Genomic DNA, 21,192 nt, shown 5'->3' on the forward strand with positions numbered 1-21,192 from the left:
GGCATCAAGGCTCCGAGATACCGAGCCCTAACATCTACATGAAGTGGTTGTTGACATGCGTGCATCTGCATGCTGGATGAGAGAATACAGGGTGGGCATCTTTCGGCCGTCGGACGGTGCGGCAAACCACAATCTGAGGGACTTGACATCAACGGAGGTCGGTGTCTATCATCTCAACACAAAAGCTTTGATTCAGACCTGTAGTGTACGGCATCACAACTGGCTCGCGTCTGATGCGAGCATATTTAGCGGTGACGTCGGGACAGGCGTGCCGATGTGTGGAGTACTTATCAACAACAATCTTTGCTGCTTCAGAGTTACCGAGGATCGCCACAGTATCAGTCATCTATGATCATCACCTTACGCACGATGCCTGTCAGGCACAAAGGGCAGACAAGACAAACTCGTAAAGTCCAGTCGACCCATTCCAGTACGAGTTTTATGATCCTATCAGGACGAGACGCTCTGTGATGCCGTGGCTGGTTTGCGAAAGTAAAGAAGCATTCGTCGTGGTGCTTCTTTGTTCTGGTGCGTTTCGTCTGTGATACGATTGATGACCTCGCTCGGGCCGGGCCTTGCCGTGCAGCAGTATTAATAAATCAGGCCACCCAACTACGTAGGAATCGCGTGTATCGAAGTAGGGCTTGATCAGATTCGTAACGAAAGGTGCAACTTTGCGACAGATTGTGTGATGTTATGGCGGACATGTCATGGAGCGAGCTTCTCGAAGACTGCAGCTTCGACGCGTCGGAAGACGGCAAAATCTCGTAAGATCCGAAACTTCTCCGTCTGACACTAGCATCATCCCGCGTAATGACTTCGACGAAGAACCGCCGTGTCAATCGACAGCTGTCATTCCAGTCATCTTGCAGCACACGTTGGAGATGTGGCTTAGATGTACGAACACTGTGTTCGTTGACCGCGAACTCGGCATTGCTTGTGTGAATGCTTAACCATCGCGGAATCTCGGACAACAAAGCACAGACAATCGGATCCGTACACTTCCGACCAAACATCGTCATCTTTTCAATACATCTGATGCAAGACCGAGCAAGAATCGGCTCTTCACTGCTCCATGCCACGACTTCATCCCCGTCTCTTGCATAGAGCTCGTAGACAGGATCCATTGCTGCCGCTTGTGCTGCGGGGTACACGTGATCTCGCATCAGCAGAGAACGAGTTGCGATGGTTGAAAGAGTTTGTCACTGAGCAGCAGAAAAAATTCCAGAGCATTCAATCCTGGGCCTCGCAACAGAATCTTCGACGACTTTGTCTCAAAAGGGCCCGCGGAAAGCCTCTACAATACATAATAGGCACTGAATATTTTGGCGACCTGGAGATTGCCTGTGAGCCAGGTGTTCTGATACCAAGGTAGGTAGTCGTAAGTGTTTTATTTTTGCATCACCGGTTCATTTACGCAAAAGGTAGGCAAGAAACGGCCGCTTCTGTGACACATCTCGTGAAACGACTTCACAACAGCGGAGCACTGCCTGATCATCTGAAAATACTGGACCTATGCACAGGAACTGGATGTATACCATTACTGGCAAGCTACGAATTCATGCAAAAGTATAGCAGAAAGACTGGGCTGCAAGTACTCGGAGTCGACGTATCCCCACTTGCGTTGGATTTGGCCAATCGCAACTTGCAACGACTATGTCAAGATGGAGAACTACACTTCATACCTCCTCGGACGTGTCTGCATTTTCTTCAGGGAGATGTCCTTGCCGCAGACGATCATAAGGGAGATATACCACCGCTGACGACTGCATTGCATCGTCATGAAGGCGCTTCGGGTCATCACAATCCCGGTAGTCAATGGGATATCTTGATTTCGAATCCGCCCTACATCTCTCCACAAGCTTTCAAGCACACCACAACTCGATCTGTCAAGAGATATGAGCCAAAGCTAGCGCTGGTGCCAAATAGCTTGGACGCAAAGACGCACGCGGACAATGAGATTGGAGATGTCTTCTACCCTCGCCTCCTGGACATTGCGAAGCAAGTTGAAGCCAAAGTCGTGCTTTTCGAAGTTGCAGACCTTGAGCAAGCAAGTCGAGTGGCAGCAATGGCACACAAGCAGGCAATTTGGACTGGAATTGAGATCTGGCGGGATGATCCAGCTCATCGAACAAGTTCTGAGGATACCACCACACCGACTGGCGTCAAGATATTAGGCACAGGTAACGGCCGCTCAGTACTTTTGTATCGAGGCGATGCGGAAATCTGGCTGCGTGATCCTGAGAAATGAAAATCTGAGACCACTCCAATTGCAAGGTACTTATGCTCGCTCCCGACCGACCGGAGGATTGCCCCTCGAATAGCATAAAATTCTAAATGCCGCATGACCGCAGATCCAATTGAGCAGTTCTTCGCAGCAGATTGTAATTTATACTTCCCCAATCGCTCCCTGCCTTCTACAGATTTACATCACACACACACACCGATCACAAACATGCGTACCTCAGGAAATGACAGCGCTGCCATCACGAAAGACGAATACCTGTCTCTGCCATCAGTGCAAGACTCACAACAAACTTCACAAAGACAGCGCCAACTAAATCTCGAAAGACCCAAGAACGTCTTTTGGGTAGAGTGCTATCTGTTCACCTGCCTCGGCTGCATGATCCTCTGGTTCGCCTACATGATGATATCGGGACTCCCACCTTGGCCGCCGTGGAAGACTTTGTCCCAAGCCTTTGGAAGCAACAACTATGATTAGGGAAATTATAACCATCAGAACGGAAATCGTTACCCTTACTGTTTCGGCAACGAACTCTGCGACACTTTCATGAGATGACGGGCAGAATTACTGAGCACCTCCCTCTGCATTCTTTTACATTGCGAGGATAGCCAAACTTCTCCAGGGTGGAGTGCTATGGGGGGGTTATGGGTGAATGACAATTTTCTATGCCTCTGTGACTTTGTAATGCTTGGTCTTAATCTTTTTCACGATGCATTTTGTGGAGAAAAGAGAGAGGCTTCAATGTATAACAATTACCCAGGAATCTCTTTTCAGAGCGACCTCAATCAATAGAGAATTACTCATAAGATAACACACCGATTTCCCCTCTTGAAAACTCGTTTCCTTAGACTCTGCTTGACCGACTTGTCAGAAGCAGAAGCAGGCGTAGGAGCAGACTCTGACTTGTCAACAAAGCGTCGTACATGATGTCCACCAGGCAAAGCACCAATCCCTTTATCCCTCTTCGCAGGCTTACTAGAATGCCGTCGCATGTGCACAACCTCGCCAACCTTCTAGTTAACGCAAGGGTTTCCACCAACCCTCCAACCGACCCTGACCAGAGTCTCGCAAACCTCTTTTGTAGAGTTATTGACCAGATCCTCGTCTAGCACTACATCACCCTCTTGGTAAAGGTTTATGACTGTACTGCCGCCGTATTGGAAAGCTCCTAGACATTCACCACGCCTGATGGTTTTGCCGATTGCGATGCCGGGATTGTATTTGATGCTGCCGACTAGCATGGCGCCTACGGCTATGATGGCCACTTTTGCATCTGTGCCTGTGCGACGCACAATCATCACACTACGTCTGTTTTCGCAAAAGACGTCTAGAGTGCCTGCTTCGTTGATGGCTTGGGGGTTGACGGTGTAGTATGCGCCGGGGATTTCAGTGATGGACTCGATGGTGCCGGAGACGGGGGAGTGCCAGCGGTGGTAGTCTTGGGGAGCGAGACGGGCGATTACGATGGCGCCGTTGTTGAAGTGGGAGGCGAGAGAGGAGGAGTCGAGGAGGGCGGAGATTGTGAAGCCGAAGCCTTTGATCCAGTATTTTGTTGCTAGGTCGACGGTGGGGAAGGCTGTGAGGCGGCAGTCTGCGGGTGATGATACGACGAGATCCTGTTGGAAAAAGGTCAGTGTGATGGTTGGAGAGGATTGGTGAAGAAGATGTCGCTCACATTGCCAGGTTCATCGATCGGTCTGGCATCCTCGCGGATCTCTCTAGAGAAGAATTCGTTGAAGGTCTTGTACTTGGAGGGATTCGGCTCCACCATCTCCGACATGCTCTCCTGCAAGTCGAAGCTCTCGATGAAAGGAACAATATGATCAACACTGGCAGGATCATCATACTGCTTTCCCATCTTCCTGCTCTGCTCTTCCAACAGCTTGACAGTGCGCTTCCAGTGAAGAGCCTTTTCTTGCTCCGACCCATAGTACAGAGCATGCATTCCCACGCGTACATAGATACTCATGGGTTCAAAGGTCTTTGCGCCAGTCTTGCGATCCATGACATAGTTTCCCATGTGCCAGGCAGACTCCATTGCCTCGAGACTATCATAGGGGAAGATGCGCTTGAGCAATTTGTGCGATTTCTCGTGGTTGGATGGGACGTGGAGGGTTTCCTTGGGGTCCTCGGGGTGTTTGGCAGCTTGGTCGGTGATGTTGTCTAGAGCTGTTGCCGTGGCCTCGAAGTGGGCGTCGCTGAGCTTTTCCGTCATGATAGCGCAATTGACAGGGTTTTGTGTAGGATGTGGAGGGTTCTGGGGACAGCGAGGCGGTAAGAATAGATAGGAAACGGAGTATCGAAGGGAGATCAGGAGAAGGGCATTTTCAATTGCATCAATGGCGTTTGGGTTGCGCGTCCGTCCCTGAAACATGTCATGACCCCACCAACCTCGGCCTTCCAACTTCCAAGCTCCATCAAGCTTCCCCAAGCTTTGATCTGCGTCGTGGGTCGCGGAGCCTCTTTTCCTTGTATTCCTTGCCTTTCCGTCTTCACTCATGGTATGACCGAGTCTTGCAAAACAATTGATCATGTTCGGTTTGTGGATACGCGGCTGCTGGGTAGACTGCGCCGTGAATAAGCAGGCTCGGACGTGGAAGGGAAGTCGTAGATTCTGACTGCCATGATTGCTTCGCAGACTGCGGTGACGGGCTTCACAATCTGCTACCCTTTGATCGCGCCAGTCCGTATATCCATGGCCTTCAGTCGTGCCGTCTACGCCTGTCCTGGTCCCTATCTCTTTTCCTGTGCGGCGAACGAGATCTGTGCCTTCTTCGCTCAACAGATCTTGATCTTCTGCGCTCAACAGACTTTGACCTGGTGCGCTCTCGCCGGCTGTGATGATGTCTTCGTTCGCGCCCATCGTCCGCCGGCCCATGTCTGTGCTGATCGTCGTCGCGTCTGGGATGGTGTCGTCTTTCTCTGTCCCTGTCGTCGCGACCATCTCTTGACCGCGATCGTCGTTTGTGTCTTCTCTCGCGACTCCTGCTGCCATCGCGACGCCTCTTGTGCTTTCTTTCCCTGCTTCTGCTCCTACTGCGTTCGCGTGTGCGCTCACGTTTGCCCGGTACGTTTTCAGCCTCTACTTCGGTTCGTTCGGCCATACCAGGTCGTAATGCAACAGGTTCGAGGTTCGCATTCTCCCTGTCCGGCACTGGGAGACCCATGGCTCTGAGCATCTCGTCCTCCTCTTGTTGCTTGATCTTTCTCATCTCTTCGCTCCGTTGCGCCGCTTCGTCCAGTTCTTCACCGTTCTCGCCGCGCGCATACCAGTTCAGGTCTTTGCCTTTTTGCCAGCGGCCGACGGGTGCCATGAGAGAGTGGCCGAGATAGTTCTGGCGGTGGGGGTCGTTTTGCACATCTTGCCAGGAGAATTCGTTGCGGCCTCCGCGAGAGCCTTCTTTGCGCACTGTCTGTAGGAGATCCATGGCGTCTTGTTCAGACGAACGGTAATCGTGGAAGAGAAGTGATTTGTTTTGTGCGAAGGGCTAAGTGAATGGTCACCTTGATCAAAGGCACATGCACGGCTGAAACTTGTCTTGGCACTTTGTCTCATGCTGTTTTACTGCCTGACATGAACAGTACAACCTATCTCAATACTGCCAACACTTGACTTGACCCGTATGCTTGCTCGTTCGCATCCCGATCTCGAACGAGTAGAGGATCAAGCGATATCAGACATGTCTGTCGTGTTTGCAAATGCGGTAGAGTGGAATACGCACTGGGAGTTCGGCACTTGTGTATTCAAATATGCTATACGCGCTTCCAGATGGTCAGCCGCCGACCCAGCCCATCGGAATAACAGAGAGGCGCTTTTCGAAACACATGGATGTACTTCATGGAGTTGACCTCCCATTCCAACTCCGATCCAAACCTACTGGACTCCAACTCCGCGGCCTCCATGGAGTTGCTGGAGTTCTTGGCAACTCCATGACTCTATCCAATTCCCACACTGCCAGTATCTCAGGAGTGTAGTCTCTCTATACCTCTGCGATCTCACCTGCATATCTGCCTGACCACGAAACGGCGAGGACCTCGAGACGTGACATAACCACAAAGATTGCTAAGATCATATCGTAACGATGCTGCTTACACGACTGGCGTATGTGGTTATGTGCGTCCCTCGGGATGCTAAGCCCACTGTGCGAGCTAATGATACAGAGCTGTGGGCATTATACACTTTAGAGAGGATGCTGGTAATTTACAAGGTATCTTGTCGTCTTGACTCGTGCTGAGCATGGGGCTGAGAATGGTTTCCGACTGCATACGCAAACATATGTACGCCCAGTGATAATCGCAGACCCTTGCTTCCAGAAAATTCGCGGTGCTCGCCGAGCCTTAACTCCCACCGAAAATTAACAGAAGCAAAGAAGCATATTAGTCGACTGTTCTTGCCAAGTTCGACCCGATGGTCATTGCAAGACTCGTGAGCCTTGTTGACGCTGCTCAAACATTCCTGCGAGCACACTGAAGTCCTGATGACAGTGTATCCCACAGTGCTCCACTTTGGCGGCTTTTGAATCCCACGGGGCCCGCATGCATGAAGATCTCGGGCACAATTGCCAGATGTGATCAAAGTGGTACGCTTGGGATACGGCGCGATACGGCATTGCCTCTTCAATTTCTCGGCCGAGCATATCCTGTGAATTGGCGACGTGAATAACGCCCTTACACAGTAACATATTTTGACGATGATATTCCCACTACCAGCACTGCGAGTGACCATTGTATAAGATCAGAGCTACACATTGTACTTTTACTTCCAATCTCACTGCAATCCGACTTCTGCAGCTTTGATCTGCAATGCCAGAAACTTACTGTATATCCTGCACAGTGCCAGATTACCACCCATGTACCAGAAGCCTTTATGGCCAGAAGGTCGCCACATCTATTTCATATCGCATTAGCATTGTCGACTGAGAGCGTGGACGATATAGATGTTGGACTTACGCCGTTCAATTCGCCCTCATCATCAAGATCCCACACATCACTCGCCTTATCCGCAATCTCGTCCCCAAGAATCTTACGAGCAGAAGTGCGCATGTTATCATACCCCGTTGCCAGCACAACAACATCTGCTTCAACAAAATTGCCATCCGCTAGACGCACGCCAGAAGGTTCAAAGCCAGCAATTCCCTGTTCGCAACGCACGACTTTTACCTTACCGGCACGAATGAGCTCGCTACATCCGACGTCGATGTAGTAGCCTCCACCTTTGGTCATGTATTTCCTAAATAGGCCTGAGCCATCGAGACCAAAGTCGACTTTAAAGCCTGCTTTTTCCAGACCTTCGAGGTTTTCGGCTTCGGCTTCTTTGATGGCGGCAGTCAGATTTCTGCCGAGAGCGAACTGGACGGGTAGAGGGAGAGATTGTGAATAGATGTCTGCGTCTTCGGTTGGAGGGCCAGTTTCATCATAAGTCCCTGCGTGAAGCATGTGTCCTCCTTTCTCGGCTTGCAGGACATAGGTTCCTGAGCGTTGGAGCAATGTCACGCTCTCGGCACCGGCTTCATGGTAGTTCTGAGCGATGTCGTGGCCGCTGTTACCGGTTCCCACGACGAGAATCTTCTTGCCAGAGGCTGTGGAAGGAGTTGCATCTTTGTGCATACTGCCGTGGTAAACTGTGCCTTTGAAGGAGTCTTGACCCGGAAAAGTTGGTATACGTGGCTCACCGCTGTGGCCTGTAGCAAGGATGAGTTGAGAAGGGTGAAGTGTCCTCTTGCTTCCATCTGGTTTTGTGATGTCGACGGTCCATGATTTTGAGGATTCTGAATACGAGGCTGAAGTGACAGAAGTGGAGAGCCAGATGTTGAGTTCCATCAAACTGGCATACGCCTCAAACCAGTCTCCAAGTTTGTCCTTGGGCGTGTAGAGAGGCCAATTTGACGGGAAAGGAAGATATGACATGTGAGCATAAGTCACAGGGTCATGGGTCACCAAGGTGCGGTATCGGGTTCGCCAGTTGTCACCCACACGTTTCTGTCTGTCCACGATCAAGGTGGGAATCCCCAGCGCTTGAAGTCGAGCAGCGAGATTCAAGCCGGCTTGACCGGCTCCAATGATCAAGGCAGTAGGTTCAGATTCGGTGAAATCGTAAGTTTGCTGTCTTCGCTCGAGCCAATTACCACCAAGAGAGGAGTTCTGACCCCCGTGGGCTCGACGGGCACCTGTGGTTTCCTCATAGCCTTTGATCTCGTCAAGGGCTGTGTACAGCATGTGAGCTTTCCAGTCACCGTCTACGGCTTGAGCTAGACGAAGGAAACCTCGACCTCTGCCTGTGCTTGTTTCAAAAGTGAACATAGACTGTACCCATTCGAGTTCCGGGAGAGGGCTGACAATTGACGGGGCATAAGATTCACCATCCTCTGCCAGAGATAGTGGGTGCAACTTGATAGTCGGAAGCACGGAAGATAGGAAAGAGGTGATAGCTTCTAGGCCATGAAGAGTACGAAGATCCCAGGATAGAGCCACATGATCACGCCACCAGCTGTCTTGGTGCATGACGGTGGATAGATGTGAAACGTCGCCAGAGCTCAGGACAGCCGAGAAGCGTTCGAGCCATGCTTGGGCAATTGTTCGAGGAGAGCATTTTGATGAAGCAGTTGTCGTGACAGCTGGCTTTGGAAAGTGCGGTAAGGACACATTGTGGGGTTGAAGAGGTGTAACAAGCATGTTGATGACGATGGCGGAATCTTGAGTGTAGCAAGGGAGGGAGATTGAAAGGACGGAGAAGAGTGTCAAAAGGAACCTACATGATACATATATACGTAAGAGTCACGGCAAGTATAACAGCGGGGTAGCATGTCAGTTGTACGCTTATTTGCAACAGGAAAGACTGGCGACGGAGTGGAAGAGGTAGATGGTCAGAAAAGTGCTCGGATGACCCGAAAGGGAGAGCCAAGGCTCGGGAAAGCTGCCTCCCGCCGGCTGACCTTCCTAAGGCTGCATCACCACTCGCACAACATCAACCCGAACGAACGACTTGACGCAAGTCAACAACAACTGCTGGCAGTTCAATACCTAATCACCCACCACCACCCATCATGTCGTCGTACTTGTCCAACATACTCACAAATACCACATCCAAATACAACACGCTCCGGCGCAACCTCCTGTCCGACGAGGTCGACGGCGACACCGAGGACGACTCTCACCTGTGTCGTGCTCTTCGCGCATACTACGTGGAGCAAGGCAAAGCCTTTCCACCATGGCTACCGAATGATCCCAAGCGATCAGCATCAGCGCAGACAGCATCATCCTTCACATCGAGTCTGAGACAACAATCGTCACAGCAAATGCCCACAATCAATGCGCCTCAAGGAGGAGGAAGAGGTGGTCTGAGCGATCTATGGGATACGCCGGGACAGAGACAGCCATCACCACAACCACAATCGCTCCGAGTCCGACCCCAAGAACGAAACGGATCATACCAGGGACGCGCTCAGGGAGGAGACAATTTGGCAGCACCCCGACCACTGCCAAGTCAGAGAGCGGGAAGCTACCAAAGTACTATAGCCCAGCAGCAAGGCAACGATGCCTCGCCGACACCGAGCAGTGGAGGTACAGCACAGGAGAGACTCAAAGCAAGACTGTGGGGAGCGGCGAGAGCAGGTAGTGCAGCAAGCAACCTGAGTGCAGGGTCAGCAGGATCGGGACCAGGGGCACCATCACCAGCAGGGTCTGGTCGCTTTGCCAGAGGATGATTTGGTTGTAGTAGCAAGGCGTTTCGGAGTCTTTTTGCTGGATACCCGTATTGCATAGTTTCGGTATCGTTCATGAGCACGAACATGTACAAGACAGACTCGGTCGAATATGTATTGTTTCCTATTTCGTCCTCGAAGACTGTCTATTCACCCAGATCAATTGACCTTTTCTCGACTGGAGAGGAAATCGATGGAGGGTTGGAAAGAGGGGTCCACCCAAGGACATTACCCCACACACGTCACTGCTCATCGGTCACAAGCATCAAGGCAGCAAGATAGTGAGTAGAGTAGATAATCACATGTTTCCTGCATCCTGCAAGACACAATGGCCCCATCGCAAAGCAGCAGTCCTCCTGCATCAGTATACGACATGAGCGACGACGAGGAACGCGACTACAACAGCGTGCGTCGGCGATCGTCGGCCTCGCGCGGCGTCAAGCTCCTCTACGCAAAGAGCAAGGTCTTTGTCCACCCATCCGCCTCCTCCAAGGACAATATCGATGGCTTCATGGCCTTGTATGAGCAAAAGTCTCCATCCTCGTCATCCGCGCCTTCCTCCTCGTCAGCCCAGATCTCGTCCTCATCACTCGTCCTCGGCTGGTCACCTGTCGCCTCCCTCCAGAGTCAGGGTCAGCTCGAGACTTACAACAAGGTCGACCTTGACGACAAGGACGCTCCTACACGAAACCTCGTCCCTCCTCCACCAATCACTTCGGCCCACTCGACCACTCCGGGACCATACCCATTTGCTGTTCAAGCCAGCGAAATTTACTCCATCCAGATCCGCCCACCCAGTGCTGGATGGTGGTTCGGCAGTCTCGTCATCAACACTCGCTCTGGTGACAGCTTCCCTGCCCTCTTCTTCCACGACAGTGAATGTCAATCCACAATCAATCATCGCAAGAAGCTTGCCCGTGAGAACTTCGATCCTTTCGGTGAGAGCGGTAACCTGTTTTGGGGTGGAGATCAAGTCTTGGGATGGCTGAAGAGACACCTCAACGTCGAGCGCTCTCCTGAGCCAAACATTTTCCTTATCGAGCCCTCAGATGCCGACCGAACTGGCTTCGGCACAGACAAGTCTGGCAAGCCCACACCGGACAAGGTGCAACAAGCCCTGGAGGGTCCCAATGCACAACCACAGAAGAAAAAGGAGGATCCCGTCGCAAAGTTCTTCAAGGACTCTCGTTGGGCTGTGCTGGAAAAGCTCAGTCAGGTCACCACATTCACCCGCCGTACTGCTCAGGCTGCTGCTGATAACCCCAAACTGCCTCCTCAGCTGCGTCGCATCATGCAAAACCCTCAAGTCCAGACGGTCCAAGAAGAGTTTGATAGTGCTCGTTTGTATCTCGCAAGATGGGCCATGACCATTGCCGAACAGAGTGAGCGCGATAGGAGCCAGCGTATCTACACTGCAAAGGACTTGCTCGAAAACGAGGATACTGAACTGGGCGAGTTTGAGATTCTGGACGTTGACATGAGAAATCTCGAACTGAATGAGAAGAGAGATCCTGTCACCAAGAAAGAGTGGAACGCCTTCTTCGATTCTCATGGTAGGCTTCACGTTACTCCAGACGAAGTCAAGGAGCGTGTCTTTCACGGAGGCCTCCACCCCGATGACGGCGTCAGGAAAGATGCCTGGCTCTTCTTGCTAGGTGTTCATGACTGGAACAGTACCAAGGACGAACGCAAGGCTAAGATGAATAGTCTGAACGATGAGTACATTCGCCTCAAGGGTGCTTGGTGGGATCGCATGATGGATGAAGATGGCACGCTGGAAGAACGAGAATGGTGGAAGGAGCAGAAAATGCGCATAGGTAAGCTATCCTGACTTCGCAGTCTTCCCCTTCAGCATCAAGTAACTGACATCTACCCACTGTTCGTGGGGTCCGTGCTGTAGAAAAGGATGTTCACCGAACTGATCGCAATATTCCCCTCTTCGCCGGAGAGGACATTCCACATCCAGATCCGTCTTCGCCTTTTGCCGAAGTCGGCACAAACGTGCATCTCGAGCAGATGAAAGATATGCTACTGACTTACAATGAGTACAACAAGGATTTGGGCTATGTCCAGGGCATGAGTGATTTGCTCGCTCCTATCTATGCAGTCACGCAAGATGATGCAGTCGCTTTCTGGGGCTTTGTAAACTTTATGGATCGCATGGTATGTTTCTTCTCCATTCCTCGTACCCTCCTTTGAGAACTTCATCTAACATCAAATGTCTCTCTAGGAACGAAACTTTCTCCGCGATCAAAGCGGCATGCGTCTCCAGCTTTCGACCCTCGATCATCTGGTCCAACTCCTCGACCCAAAACTTTATCTGCATCTCCAATCCGTGGATAGCACAAATTTCTTCTTCTTCTTCCGCATGCTGCTTGTATGGTACAAGCGTGAATTCGAATACCCAGACGTTCTCCGCCTCTGGGAAGGACTTTGGACAGACTACCTATCAGCAAACTTCCACCTCTTCATCGCTGTTGCCATATTGGAGAAACATCGCAATGTTATTATGGAGCACCTCAAGGGGTTTGATGAGGTGTTGAAGTATGTGAATGAGCTGAGCGGAACGATTGATTTGCCTTCTACACTCATCAGAGCAGAAGCACTGTTTAAGCGTTTCCAGAGGACTGTGGAGGCGATCGATCGAAAAGATCATTTCCCTACACCGACGTTGAGGCAGAGGAAAGCTGCTGTGCCTGCTGGAGGGTCATTGGACTCTGGACCGCAGGGACATGATGGGAAAACTGCCGCTTCTAGCTCGAGCGATGCACAGACAGGTACCACTACTGCGGCACAAAAGGAGAGGATCGTCAGTCCTGAGCTCAGAGCATTACTCAGCAGAGAGTTTGTCCGAGTCGAGAAACCTGTCAAAGATGCCGCGTGAATAGTTTTGAGATAGTTGTGCTTTTCGACACATTGGCATGCTGCTTTCTGGGCGCTTAGTACTGCGAGCGGGAGTTGGGGCTGGTCTTTTGGTGGAGCGGATACGATCATTTCACGAATACATTCTTACTTCCAACCTTTCTTCTCGGGTTGGAAGCTTACTTTAGTCAACTATGCCATTTTCGATCGTGTTCAAAGACGAGTGATGAGTTGAGATAGACGTTGGATGGCGGATACGCGAAGACAACTTCCTGCCTTATCGATAAGGCTTGTGATGCTATGACGAAAAGCCGTCATGACAAGTTGAGCGAAACACTTTCCCAAACCTAGGAATAAACACGCACGCGCCAACATGTTCAAGAAGAAACCGACGGTAAAGCCTTTGGCGCCTTTACGCTCCTCAGACCGCCGCAAGACAGCAGACAGCATAATCGCCGAGTACGGTCTGCAGCCGAAAGCCCAGGACGACACCAAGGTCGAGGATAAAGCTGCCGCCACTGCAGACACGACTGCTCTGAGAAACGCTCTGCTGCCCGATGGCGTACAAACAGCAAGATTTACGACCACCCATGGACCTGACTTGAAGCAAGTCTCTGGCACCGTGTACGTTGGAGCATACCCCGGAGATGACGCCCGAGTGCTTTGGTTCAAGATTGAGGATCGTATGTATCCCACAGTATACACGCTATGGAAGCAGCCTGGCATTGTGCCTCTTCTACACACACCCGGCTTTGTCGTCCAGAAATTACAAGGCGGTGCAGATCTCATGACTCCTGGTCTGGCCAACGGCCCTCCGTTCAACTCCAGGGCTATCAAGGGTGCTGTCGTTGCGATCGCCAGTCTGGAACAGCCTTCGGTACCTGTCGCAGTCGGCGCTTGTCTGATCGATGTCAGCGCACTGGGTGCGGTCCAGGGCTCTCGCGGACACGCTGTGCAGACCATGCATTGGGCAGGTGACGAGATCTGGGCCTACAGCAATTCCAACAAGCCTGGTCTCGCCACTCCGGAATCGCTCGATGGTTGGCTTGCAAACAAGGACGATGAGGAAACGCTTGCCGAACAAGCTGCCGACTTGAACATGGACGAGGAGGAGGAGGAGCAAGGTGGCGTAGATCTGGGTACGGACAAACCTTCTTCTGATCGATCGGACCCGACCGAGGGCCTGGGTGAGGATACTCCTACAAGCAACGGTCTCGTGGAAGAAGTTGATATCAAAGAGCTGACCACCAAGGGTAAGCACTTTGTCTGACTAACATCCATTTCATCAAATGCTGACTGCCAACAGAAATCGACGATGCCTTCCGCAAAGCTTTCCTCTACGGTGCTTACCACTACAAGGAAACCAACAGCAATCAGCCGAACTTTGGTCTCGAATACCCTCTGACTCAGTCCTTCGTCATGTCGAACCTCGTCCAACCTTTCCTCCCTGCCCACACACCAGCACAAGCAAATTCACTACAAATCAAGAAGTCGAGCTACAAGAACATCAAGAAGTTCATCAAGTCATTAGACAAGGCCAAGATTGTCAGGACGAAAGAGAGGGATCAGCACGAGACTATCATTCTTGACATAGACTTTAGCGATGCTGCCATTGTTGGCTTCAAGCCCTACCGTCTACCCAAGAAGGAGGCTGCTGCCGGAACAAGCCAGGGTCGCGGCGGGAAGGCAACAGCAGAAGTCGACACAGGTGACGAATCGATCGGTCAGAAGCTGGACAAGCAACAATACTACAAGTTGAAGGATAGGCTTCTTCCTCTATTCGCATCTGCGGAAGCATCATCTCAGTCCCTGTTCACAGCCGCAGAGATCAAACCTATCATAACAGCTTACATCGAGTCTGAGAATTTGGCGAACCAAAGAAACAAGCGTCTGATTACACTCAATCCGACACTCGCGAATGCGGTCTTTGACGGCAGCACTCCCCTCGACAAGGAAGTCCTGGCAAAAGGCTCCGTCCCAAGAGATGCCTTGACCGAGCGCATTCTTCAAGCTTGCACACCACACTACGCGATCGTTCGCAATTCTTCACCAAGCACAAAACCAAAATCAGGTGCAGCACCAAAGATCAAAGTCACACTTGAAACACGATCAGGAAATAAGACGGTCACGAAAGTCTCGGGTGTGGAAGCTTATTTCATTCCTCCCCAACCATTGGCGGATGAGCTGAGGAAGATGTGTGCTGGCAGTAGCAGTGTAGAACAGTTGCATGGAAGTAGTCCAAAGGCACCTGTTATGGAGATTATGATTCAAGGTCCACAAAAGGATGCTGTAATGAAGGCGTTGGAGAAGCGAGGTGTCAGACCTGCATGGGTGGAATTCCTTGACAAGACGAAGGGAAAGAAGAAGTAGATGATGGATTGGACGCACAGCTAGATGATTGCATGAACAGAGTACATAGAACCAAGCAGAATGAGCATCAATCAAAGTCACAAGAACAGCTGAGGACTATATGCATTAATGAGGCTGACTCGGTCAGAGCACAAGGCTTGAATCCGCCATCAATGTGTGGAGATGGAGGGGAGAAAGGTACGTGCGAGACCCTTGACGATTCATCCACCGGACAACCAGCCTGCTAAGGTTGATAGGGCTTTTGCTTTTTTGCCGAAGCAGAAGTCATTGACTCTCGCAAGACATTGTTCTCACTTCCGACCATGAGGTAGCGATTGTTCACTGTTGCTCCAATCTTCACTCGCTCAACTTTGCGATTGTCAAAAGCAGCTGTCCAACAACAATAGCGCGACAACAATCGAAAGGAGGCACGAACGCACAGACGCAGTTAATAGCAGGAAGGAGCGATCGGCTTTTGGCAATTGTCTAGCACCCTGTCCCCGTTCCAACAGCCAACAGCCAACAAACACATACCGCCGCCATCGCTTGTCGCATTATCGCACTATCCGTATTCCTCTGTCGCATTGCATCGCTGCCACTATCGCTACTCCGAACGCTGCTACATCGTCTTCTTGGACCATCTAGTGTCGCCAGTGGGCTTCTACCGTCATCATCGACCGAGGCGCCGCCTCCAACTCTCGACAACCCACGACAACAATGCGCTCCGCTCGTTTGGAAGCAAAGTTTGGCGCAAAGACCGACGATGTGCACACGCCAAAGCTCCCATCACCTCCCGGCACAAAGACTCCTCCCACAGCACCGCAAAGTCGCGCAAAGGATAACAACAACAACATCAACACAAACGATGCTCCCTCGATATCCTCGCACACGACAGTCGAAGCTGTGGATCCGGACGCCTTGAGCAAAGCACTTCAGCAATTTGAGGAGGCTGGCAGAAACAGGGAACACACTCCAGGAGAGAGTCCAAAACGCAAGAGGCAGCGCGTCTATACCGACCGCTTCATACCCAACAGGGCTGGCCAAGACCTCCATGCCAGTTACAACTTGCTACACGAATCAGGCTCTCCTGCTACTCCCCATCGCTCGATCAAGAAGCCAGCCGCCAATGAGCTCCACATCCAGAAGACCGAGGAGGCCAATCGAACATATTCTTCCATCCTCCGCTCAGAAATGTTTAGCGACGAAATACCGCAATCAATACCTCAGAACGACAAGTCTCTCACGCCTCCAGGAAACTTCAACCTGACCCCTTCTACACCGCACAAGAATCTCTTCTCATACAAATCCAACCATCCAACACCGTCGTTGACACCCCGCTCGCATTCACGAACAGAAAGAGGCCCAAACATCAACGCCCGATCCGACATTTACAGCTTGTCACCGGTCAAATACTCGTCGCAATCCATGCTTCTCTCGCCACGCAAGACACCAAGAGCTGTCAGCAAAGTGCCGTACAAGGTACTGGATGCTCCTGAGCTTGCCGACGACTTCTATCTCAACCTGGTTGACTGGGGCTCAAGTGGCGTCTTGGCTGTAGGTCTGGGAGAGAGCGTATACTTGTGGAACAGCGAGTCTGGAAAGGTTGAACAGTTATGCAAACTGACGGCCGACACCGTCACCAGCGTCGGCTGGATACAACGGGTTTGTATTGCTCAGATACATCTTACATAAACCAGGACTAACATCTCCAGGGCTCGCATCTTGCAGTCGGCACAGGCCGAGGCCATGTCCTCATCTTCGACACAGTCACGCAACGGAGGCTGAGAACAATGATAGGCCATTCGGCTCGTGTTTCTTCGCTCGCCTGGAATGCTCACATCCTCTCGACAGGCAGTCGTGATCGTACTATTCTACATCGCGATGTCCGATCACCACAGCAATACTTGACGAAGCTCGTCGGACACAAGCAGGAAGTCTGCGGCTTGCGCTGGAACAGTGACACGAATCAGCTGGCGTCTGGTGGTAACGACAACAAGATTTTTATCTGGGATGGTATGGGCGATCGCTGGTTGCATCGTTGGGGTGAACAGGAAGGCGGTCACAAAGCTGCAGTAAAAGCCATTGCATGGTCACCGCATCAACGTGGATTACTGGCAAGTGGCGGCGGTACAGCCGATCGCTGCATCAAATTCTGGAACACCATCTCCACCGCTCAACACTCTGCAAACGCCGCCTTGACGAGCGCGAATTCTACACACGCACATCTGGATCTTACATCTGCTTCTTTATCAGCATTGCCGCATCACGCTTCTCCCGACCCCATGACCTCCACACCTCAAAATCCTCATCTCTTGCGCACTCACGACACCGGCTCGCAAGTCTGTAATCTTCTCTTTTCAACTCTCACCTCTGAACTCGTTTCTACGCATGGTTTCTCGCAGCACGCCATCAACATTTGGAAATATCCTTCCATGTCGCAGGTCGTCAGTCTGACTGGTCACACCTATCGTGTTCTCTACCTCAGCATGAGTCCCGATGGCAGTGTGATTGTCACTGGAGCCGGTGATGAGACTCTTCGTTTCTGGGACGCATTTGGCAGTGTTGGTAAAGCCAACAGGAATGAGAATAGCGTTACTGGCAAGGGCAGTCTTGTCAAGGAGTGGAATGTCATTCGATGAGTTGGACTTTTTCTTTTCACACTTGCCTTGATCCACAGAGGATCCGTGGAGGAACTTTTGCACCTTTTCTTCTTCATCCCCCTCCGTTCTTCGAGGCTGCTGTCTTGTTACAGTTTTCTTTTCTTCATCTTTCTCTTTTTTTCCTTTCTTTACTGTCTATCACACATTAACGATCTGAATGAACTTTTTTCTTTGAGAGGGAGAAAAAGAAAATGGGGGAGAGGCACCGGTCATTGGCGAACAACAGCAACGAGGTTTCATTTTACCATTCGAACTTTCAGGGGGCCGGATGGGCTGGGGGGTTAAAACAAATGGCATATTTTCATAGGGAGGGGCGCAGAGCATATCGGCGTTTTTGTTGCTTCTTTCTTTCGATCTTCCAAACGGGAGAGGGCGCGGGTTCTTGATGGCGAAATGGCGAAAAAGGCGAAAGAATCAATATGGCTTAATTATTGGCCAAGTTTATTTTTCGTGGTTGATGAGAAGAATGCATCGAAAAATGGTTTTTCTTTTCCACCTTTTCTGTTCGCACATTTTTTTGTGACATCAGGGTATTCTTGAGACGTGGAGATCATGGCACTGATGTGTTTAGTGTTTAATTCTTGGTTCTTTCCAATCGCGATATACACGATACCTTTTGAAATAAATTTAGAAAAGTCAGGTAAAACTAGGTTATAGTGTCGCTTTTAGTCTTGTAAGCACTCTTCGAACTTTTATAGAAGCGGGATTTTTATTAATGCTTTAAAGAGAGAAGGTGTACGCGGCTGTTATAGTAAGAAGAGGGAGGGGAACTAATATAATATCGTTTTTGATTTTTGTATGGTATACCTTTTTTTTTTTTATAGCTAATTTTAGTAGTGGTATAAAGGGACCTATAGTTCTTGGCTAGTGTGGAAAGATCTAATGGAAAAATTGTAGGTCAGGGTGGTACTCTTAGCGACTTCGACTTTTGCTTGTTATTGCGCTAACTTGCACCAAGCCGCAAAAAGTAGACCAAAAAGTCTGGTAAACGAATTGTCGCGCAATTTCTGTCTACTGTGCGAGTTGATATACGTTGGAAAATGACATTTGCGTCGGGTGAAAAGATGACCCTTGCTGACTTCTGTATCGACCGCTGAGATGTATCCTCTACCCGCGCGAGAGAACAAGTATCGGATTTTTTTTATCCATGGGAGACAAAAAGGAGAGCTGTGTATGTATTACTTTGAACATCCTTTTATCGCTATCGCTACCAGTGGTGCAAATAACCAACTACAAAGAACAAATCTATGCTTCACTCTCGACTTCCTCGGCAGCAGCAGCGGCAGCAGCAGCAGGCGCAAGACCGGATTGCTGTTCCTCTGTGTCACCACTTTCCTCTGCATCCCCCACTCCAGCCACCTCGGCGTCATTCTCCCCATTGCCCGCACCATCCTGCTCACCAGAACCTTCCCTCCCATCAACACCAGCAGCAAAGTACGGAGCAGAACCATCCTCATCATCGGCATCCAACTGCAAAAGATAAGTCTCCCAAAGCTCAATAAGCTCTTTTTGCGCTTCAATAGCCGACTCGAGAAAAGTCTCCACACCACTCTTAAAGTCATCTACTTTTTCGCGCTCGAAGCGGTCGAGTTCACTGCGCATCAAACGACCCATGTCTTCAAAGAGTAGACGTGCTTGATGAACACGTCTCTCTGCATCTGCGACATCGGCTTGCATCTGTGAGAGTCGATCTTGTTGGGTGCGGCCGGCTCGAAGCAGCTTGTCGTGGGTGTTTTTGAGCTTTTGGAGGGCGGCTTCGGCCGTGTGCCAGTTGTGGTAGGCTTTTTGACGTTGTTGGAAGGCTGTTTTGATGCTGCCGATGAGACGGATGTATTCGTCTAGTACAATACCCAAAGTCAAGACATCCTGCTGTGCTTGGCGGTCGTTCAGGTCTCGGATGCGCATTTGTATATCGGAAAGGGCATCAAGAGGAGCGGAAAGATCAGGCGAAAGCTCAACAGAAGCAAGTTGATGCAGCGAGGCGGAAAAGTCCTGACAGCTCTCGGCCAGTGACTTGCGCTGAGCGACAACGGTATCGGTAGATTTGAGGAGGGCCTTGAGCTGCGTTTCGAGAGCGTCAAGGTAGATTTTACGGTCGTGGAACCACTGCGACATGATGGTGTAAGTGTAGTAATTAGGCACGACGGGTTCGGGCAGGGCGGGACTAGGGGGGAGGGCATCGATATAAGAAGAATAAGCGGCACTTACGTCGTCGTGTTCGACAAACTTAGTGCTGGACCCGACCGACAGGCCAATGGCGCCCAACATGCCGCCGCCGGACTTTGTCTCGGGCAGGCCGACGTCCTTGCGCTCCTTATGCTTGATGTCGACGTTGAAGGCTTCACTCTCGAGGAACAGCTTGAGGTCGCCATCGTGTTGCAGGACGGGATGAGCAGCAGACTTGTTCAGCATGCGTTCCAAGGCAGCGCGTCGGCTCTCGACAAAGTTCTGGTCGAATCTGTTCATGGCCTGCTTCTCCGGTGGTGGAGGGACAACGACTCCAGGATTGTTGTTGTGCAATTGGTTGTACAGCCATAGAAAATCGCGGTAGCGGCGCGAGACGGTGAACTCGGGAGTGCGGTAGGCTTTGCTGGAAGTCTTTGTGCGGACCTGGTAGACGGTGTGCGAGCTGGTCAAGTCCCCGACCTTGTGCGGGTCGCCAACGCTGATGTCGAACGAGGGTTTGGCAGCTTGTTCGATGCTGACACTGGGCTGCATCTGACGTCTGGGAGCGTCTGCGACGGGTGCGGGCTGCACGGGTGGAGGCGCGCGTCCGGACATGGTCGACATGCCATCGTCGTCAAGAGTGGTGCTCTCCATCAAGGCGGTCGGCGGAGCGTTGCGGACCTTCTGTTCCTTTCGCGGCGGTGCAGGACGTTCCTCGACAGGAGCAGCTTCGGCCGTGGCATCTCCCAATGGACCAAGGGGACCCAGAGAGTCGTCGAGTGCTTCGAGTGTGGTGGACTGCCCTCCAAATCGGCGCGAAGGTCGTGTCTTGGACGGCGCGTTCTTGACTTTGGCTGGAGCACTCTCGATGGGAGCAGCGGGAGTGTCGTCCTCTGTCGTTGATGCCGTAGTCGTCGGCTTTGTTGGCTCGCCGTCGGTAGCTTGGGCGGCCAGGTTGCTGTTGGATTGCGATCGTGACGGCACGTCTGTCCGAGTCTTGGTCAATATCCTGCCTGACAGAATTGACCACAAGGATACTCACCACCCCATGGCGAATCTTCGTCCATCTTTGTCGTCTTTGTTGTCTATGTATGATCAGCTTGATCGAGGGTACGCGATGCTGCCTCGCACCTCCCCCACGACGTAACCTGCCAAGCCCGCTCTCCTTCCTCCGCCTTCCGACCACTACCGACTGCCGCCATCGCTCATT

At 51.3% G+C, this 21,192-nt stretch overlaps 8 protein-coding genes across 8 annotated transcripts; 5 read left to right on the top strand and 3 right to left on the bottom strand.

Annotated features, from left to right (window-relative positions):
- The first annotated feature begins 1,051 nt into the window (after positions 1 to 1,051).
- On the top strand, positions 1,052 to 2,576 carry AUEXF2481DRAFT_36576 (uncharacterized protein). The gene is made up of 2 exons (XM_013492067.1): positions 1,052 to 1,371; positions 1,429 to 2,576. The coding sequence occupies exons 1-2, from the start codon at positions 1,076 to 1,078 to the stop codon at positions 2,249 to 2,251; spliced, it is 1,119 nt and encodes a 372-aa protein (XP_013347521.1). The 5' UTR covers positions 1,052 to 1,075; the 3' UTR covers positions 2,252 to 2,576.
- A 682-nt stretch (positions 2,577 to 3,258) lies between these two features.
- On the bottom strand, positions 3,259 to 4,250 carry AUEXF2481DRAFT_62302 (uncharacterized protein; the record flags this gene model as incomplete). The annotated part of the gene is made up of 2 exons (XM_013492128.1): positions 3,259 to 3,861; positions 3,921 to 4,250. The coding sequence occupies 2 exons, from the start codon at positions 4,248 to 4,250 to the stop codon at positions 3,259 to 3,261; spliced, it is 933 nt and encodes a 310-aa protein (XP_013347582.1).
- A 2,763-nt stretch (positions 4,251 to 7,013) lies between these two features.
- AUEXF2481DRAFT_62287 (uncharacterized protein) lies at positions 7,014 to 8,917 on the bottom strand (the record flags this gene model as incomplete). Its single annotated transcript, XM_013492126.1, has 2 exons — positions 7,014 to 7,133; positions 7,196 to 8,917. The coding sequence occupies 2 exons, from the start codon at positions 8,915 to 8,917 to the stop codon at positions 7,014 to 7,016; spliced, it is 1,842 nt and encodes a 613-aa protein (XP_013347580.1).
- Positions 8,918 to 9,199: 282 nt separating this feature from the next.
- Positions 9,200 to 10,279, top strand: AUEXF2481DRAFT_36579 (uncharacterized protein). The gene has a single exon (XM_013492068.1). The coding sequence runs from the start codon at positions 9,289 to 9,291 to the stop codon at positions 9,946 to 9,948; it is 660 nt and encodes a 219-aa protein (XP_013347522.1). The 5' UTR covers positions 9,200 to 9,288; the 3' UTR covers positions 9,949 to 10,279.
- On the top strand, positions 10,112 to 13,005 carry AUEXF2481DRAFT_409411 (uncharacterized protein). Its single transcript, XM_013492315.1, has 3 exons — positions 10,112 to 11,762; positions 11,846 to 12,108; positions 12,176 to 13,005. The coding sequence occupies exons 1-3, from the start codon at positions 10,274 to 10,276 to the stop codon at positions 12,827 to 12,829; spliced, it is 2,406 nt and encodes an 801-aa protein (XP_013347769.1). The 5' UTR covers positions 10,112 to 10,273; the 3' UTR covers positions 12,830 to 13,005.
- Positions 13,006 to 13,180: 175 nt separating this feature from the next.
- On the top strand, positions 13,181 to 15,177 carry AUEXF2481DRAFT_26481 (uncharacterized protein; the record flags this gene model as incomplete). Its single annotated transcript, XM_013491936.1, has 2 exons — positions 13,181 to 14,060; positions 14,114 to 15,177. The coding sequence occupies 2 exons, from the start codon at positions 13,181 to 13,183 to the stop codon at positions 15,175 to 15,177; spliced, it is 1,944 nt and encodes a 647-aa protein (XP_013347390.1).
- A 696-nt stretch (positions 15,178 to 15,873) lies between these two features.
- AUEXF2481DRAFT_62472 (uncharacterized protein) lies at positions 15,874 to 17,795 on the top strand (the record flags this gene model as incomplete). Its single annotated transcript, XM_013492142.1, has 2 exons — positions 15,874 to 16,818; positions 16,869 to 17,795. 2 exons carry the CDS (start codon positions 15,874 to 15,876, stop codon positions 17,793 to 17,795), a joined length of 1,872 nt encoding a protein of 623 aa, XP_013347596.1.
- A 1,266-nt stretch (positions 17,796 to 19,061) lies between these two features.
- AUEXF2481DRAFT_2068 (uncharacterized protein) lies at positions 19,062 to 21,049 on the bottom strand (the record flags this gene model as incomplete). Its single annotated transcript, XM_013491814.1, has 2 exons — positions 19,062 to 20,968; positions 21,025 to 21,049. 2 exons carry the CDS (start codon positions 21,047 to 21,049, stop codon positions 19,062 to 19,064), a joined length of 1,932 nt encoding a protein of 643 aa, XP_013347268.1.
- Positions 21,050 to 21,192: the final 143 nt, after the last annotated feature.

The sequence above is a fragment of the Aureobasidium subglaciale genome (genome assembly GCF_000721755.1).
Source record: "Aureobasidium subglaciale EXF-2481 unplaced genomic scaffold scaffold_2, whole genome shotgun sequence".
NCBI classification, from domain to species: domain Eukaryota; kingdom Fungi; phylum Ascomycota; class Dothideomycetes; order Dothideales; family Saccotheciaceae; genus Aureobasidium; species Aureobasidium subglaciale.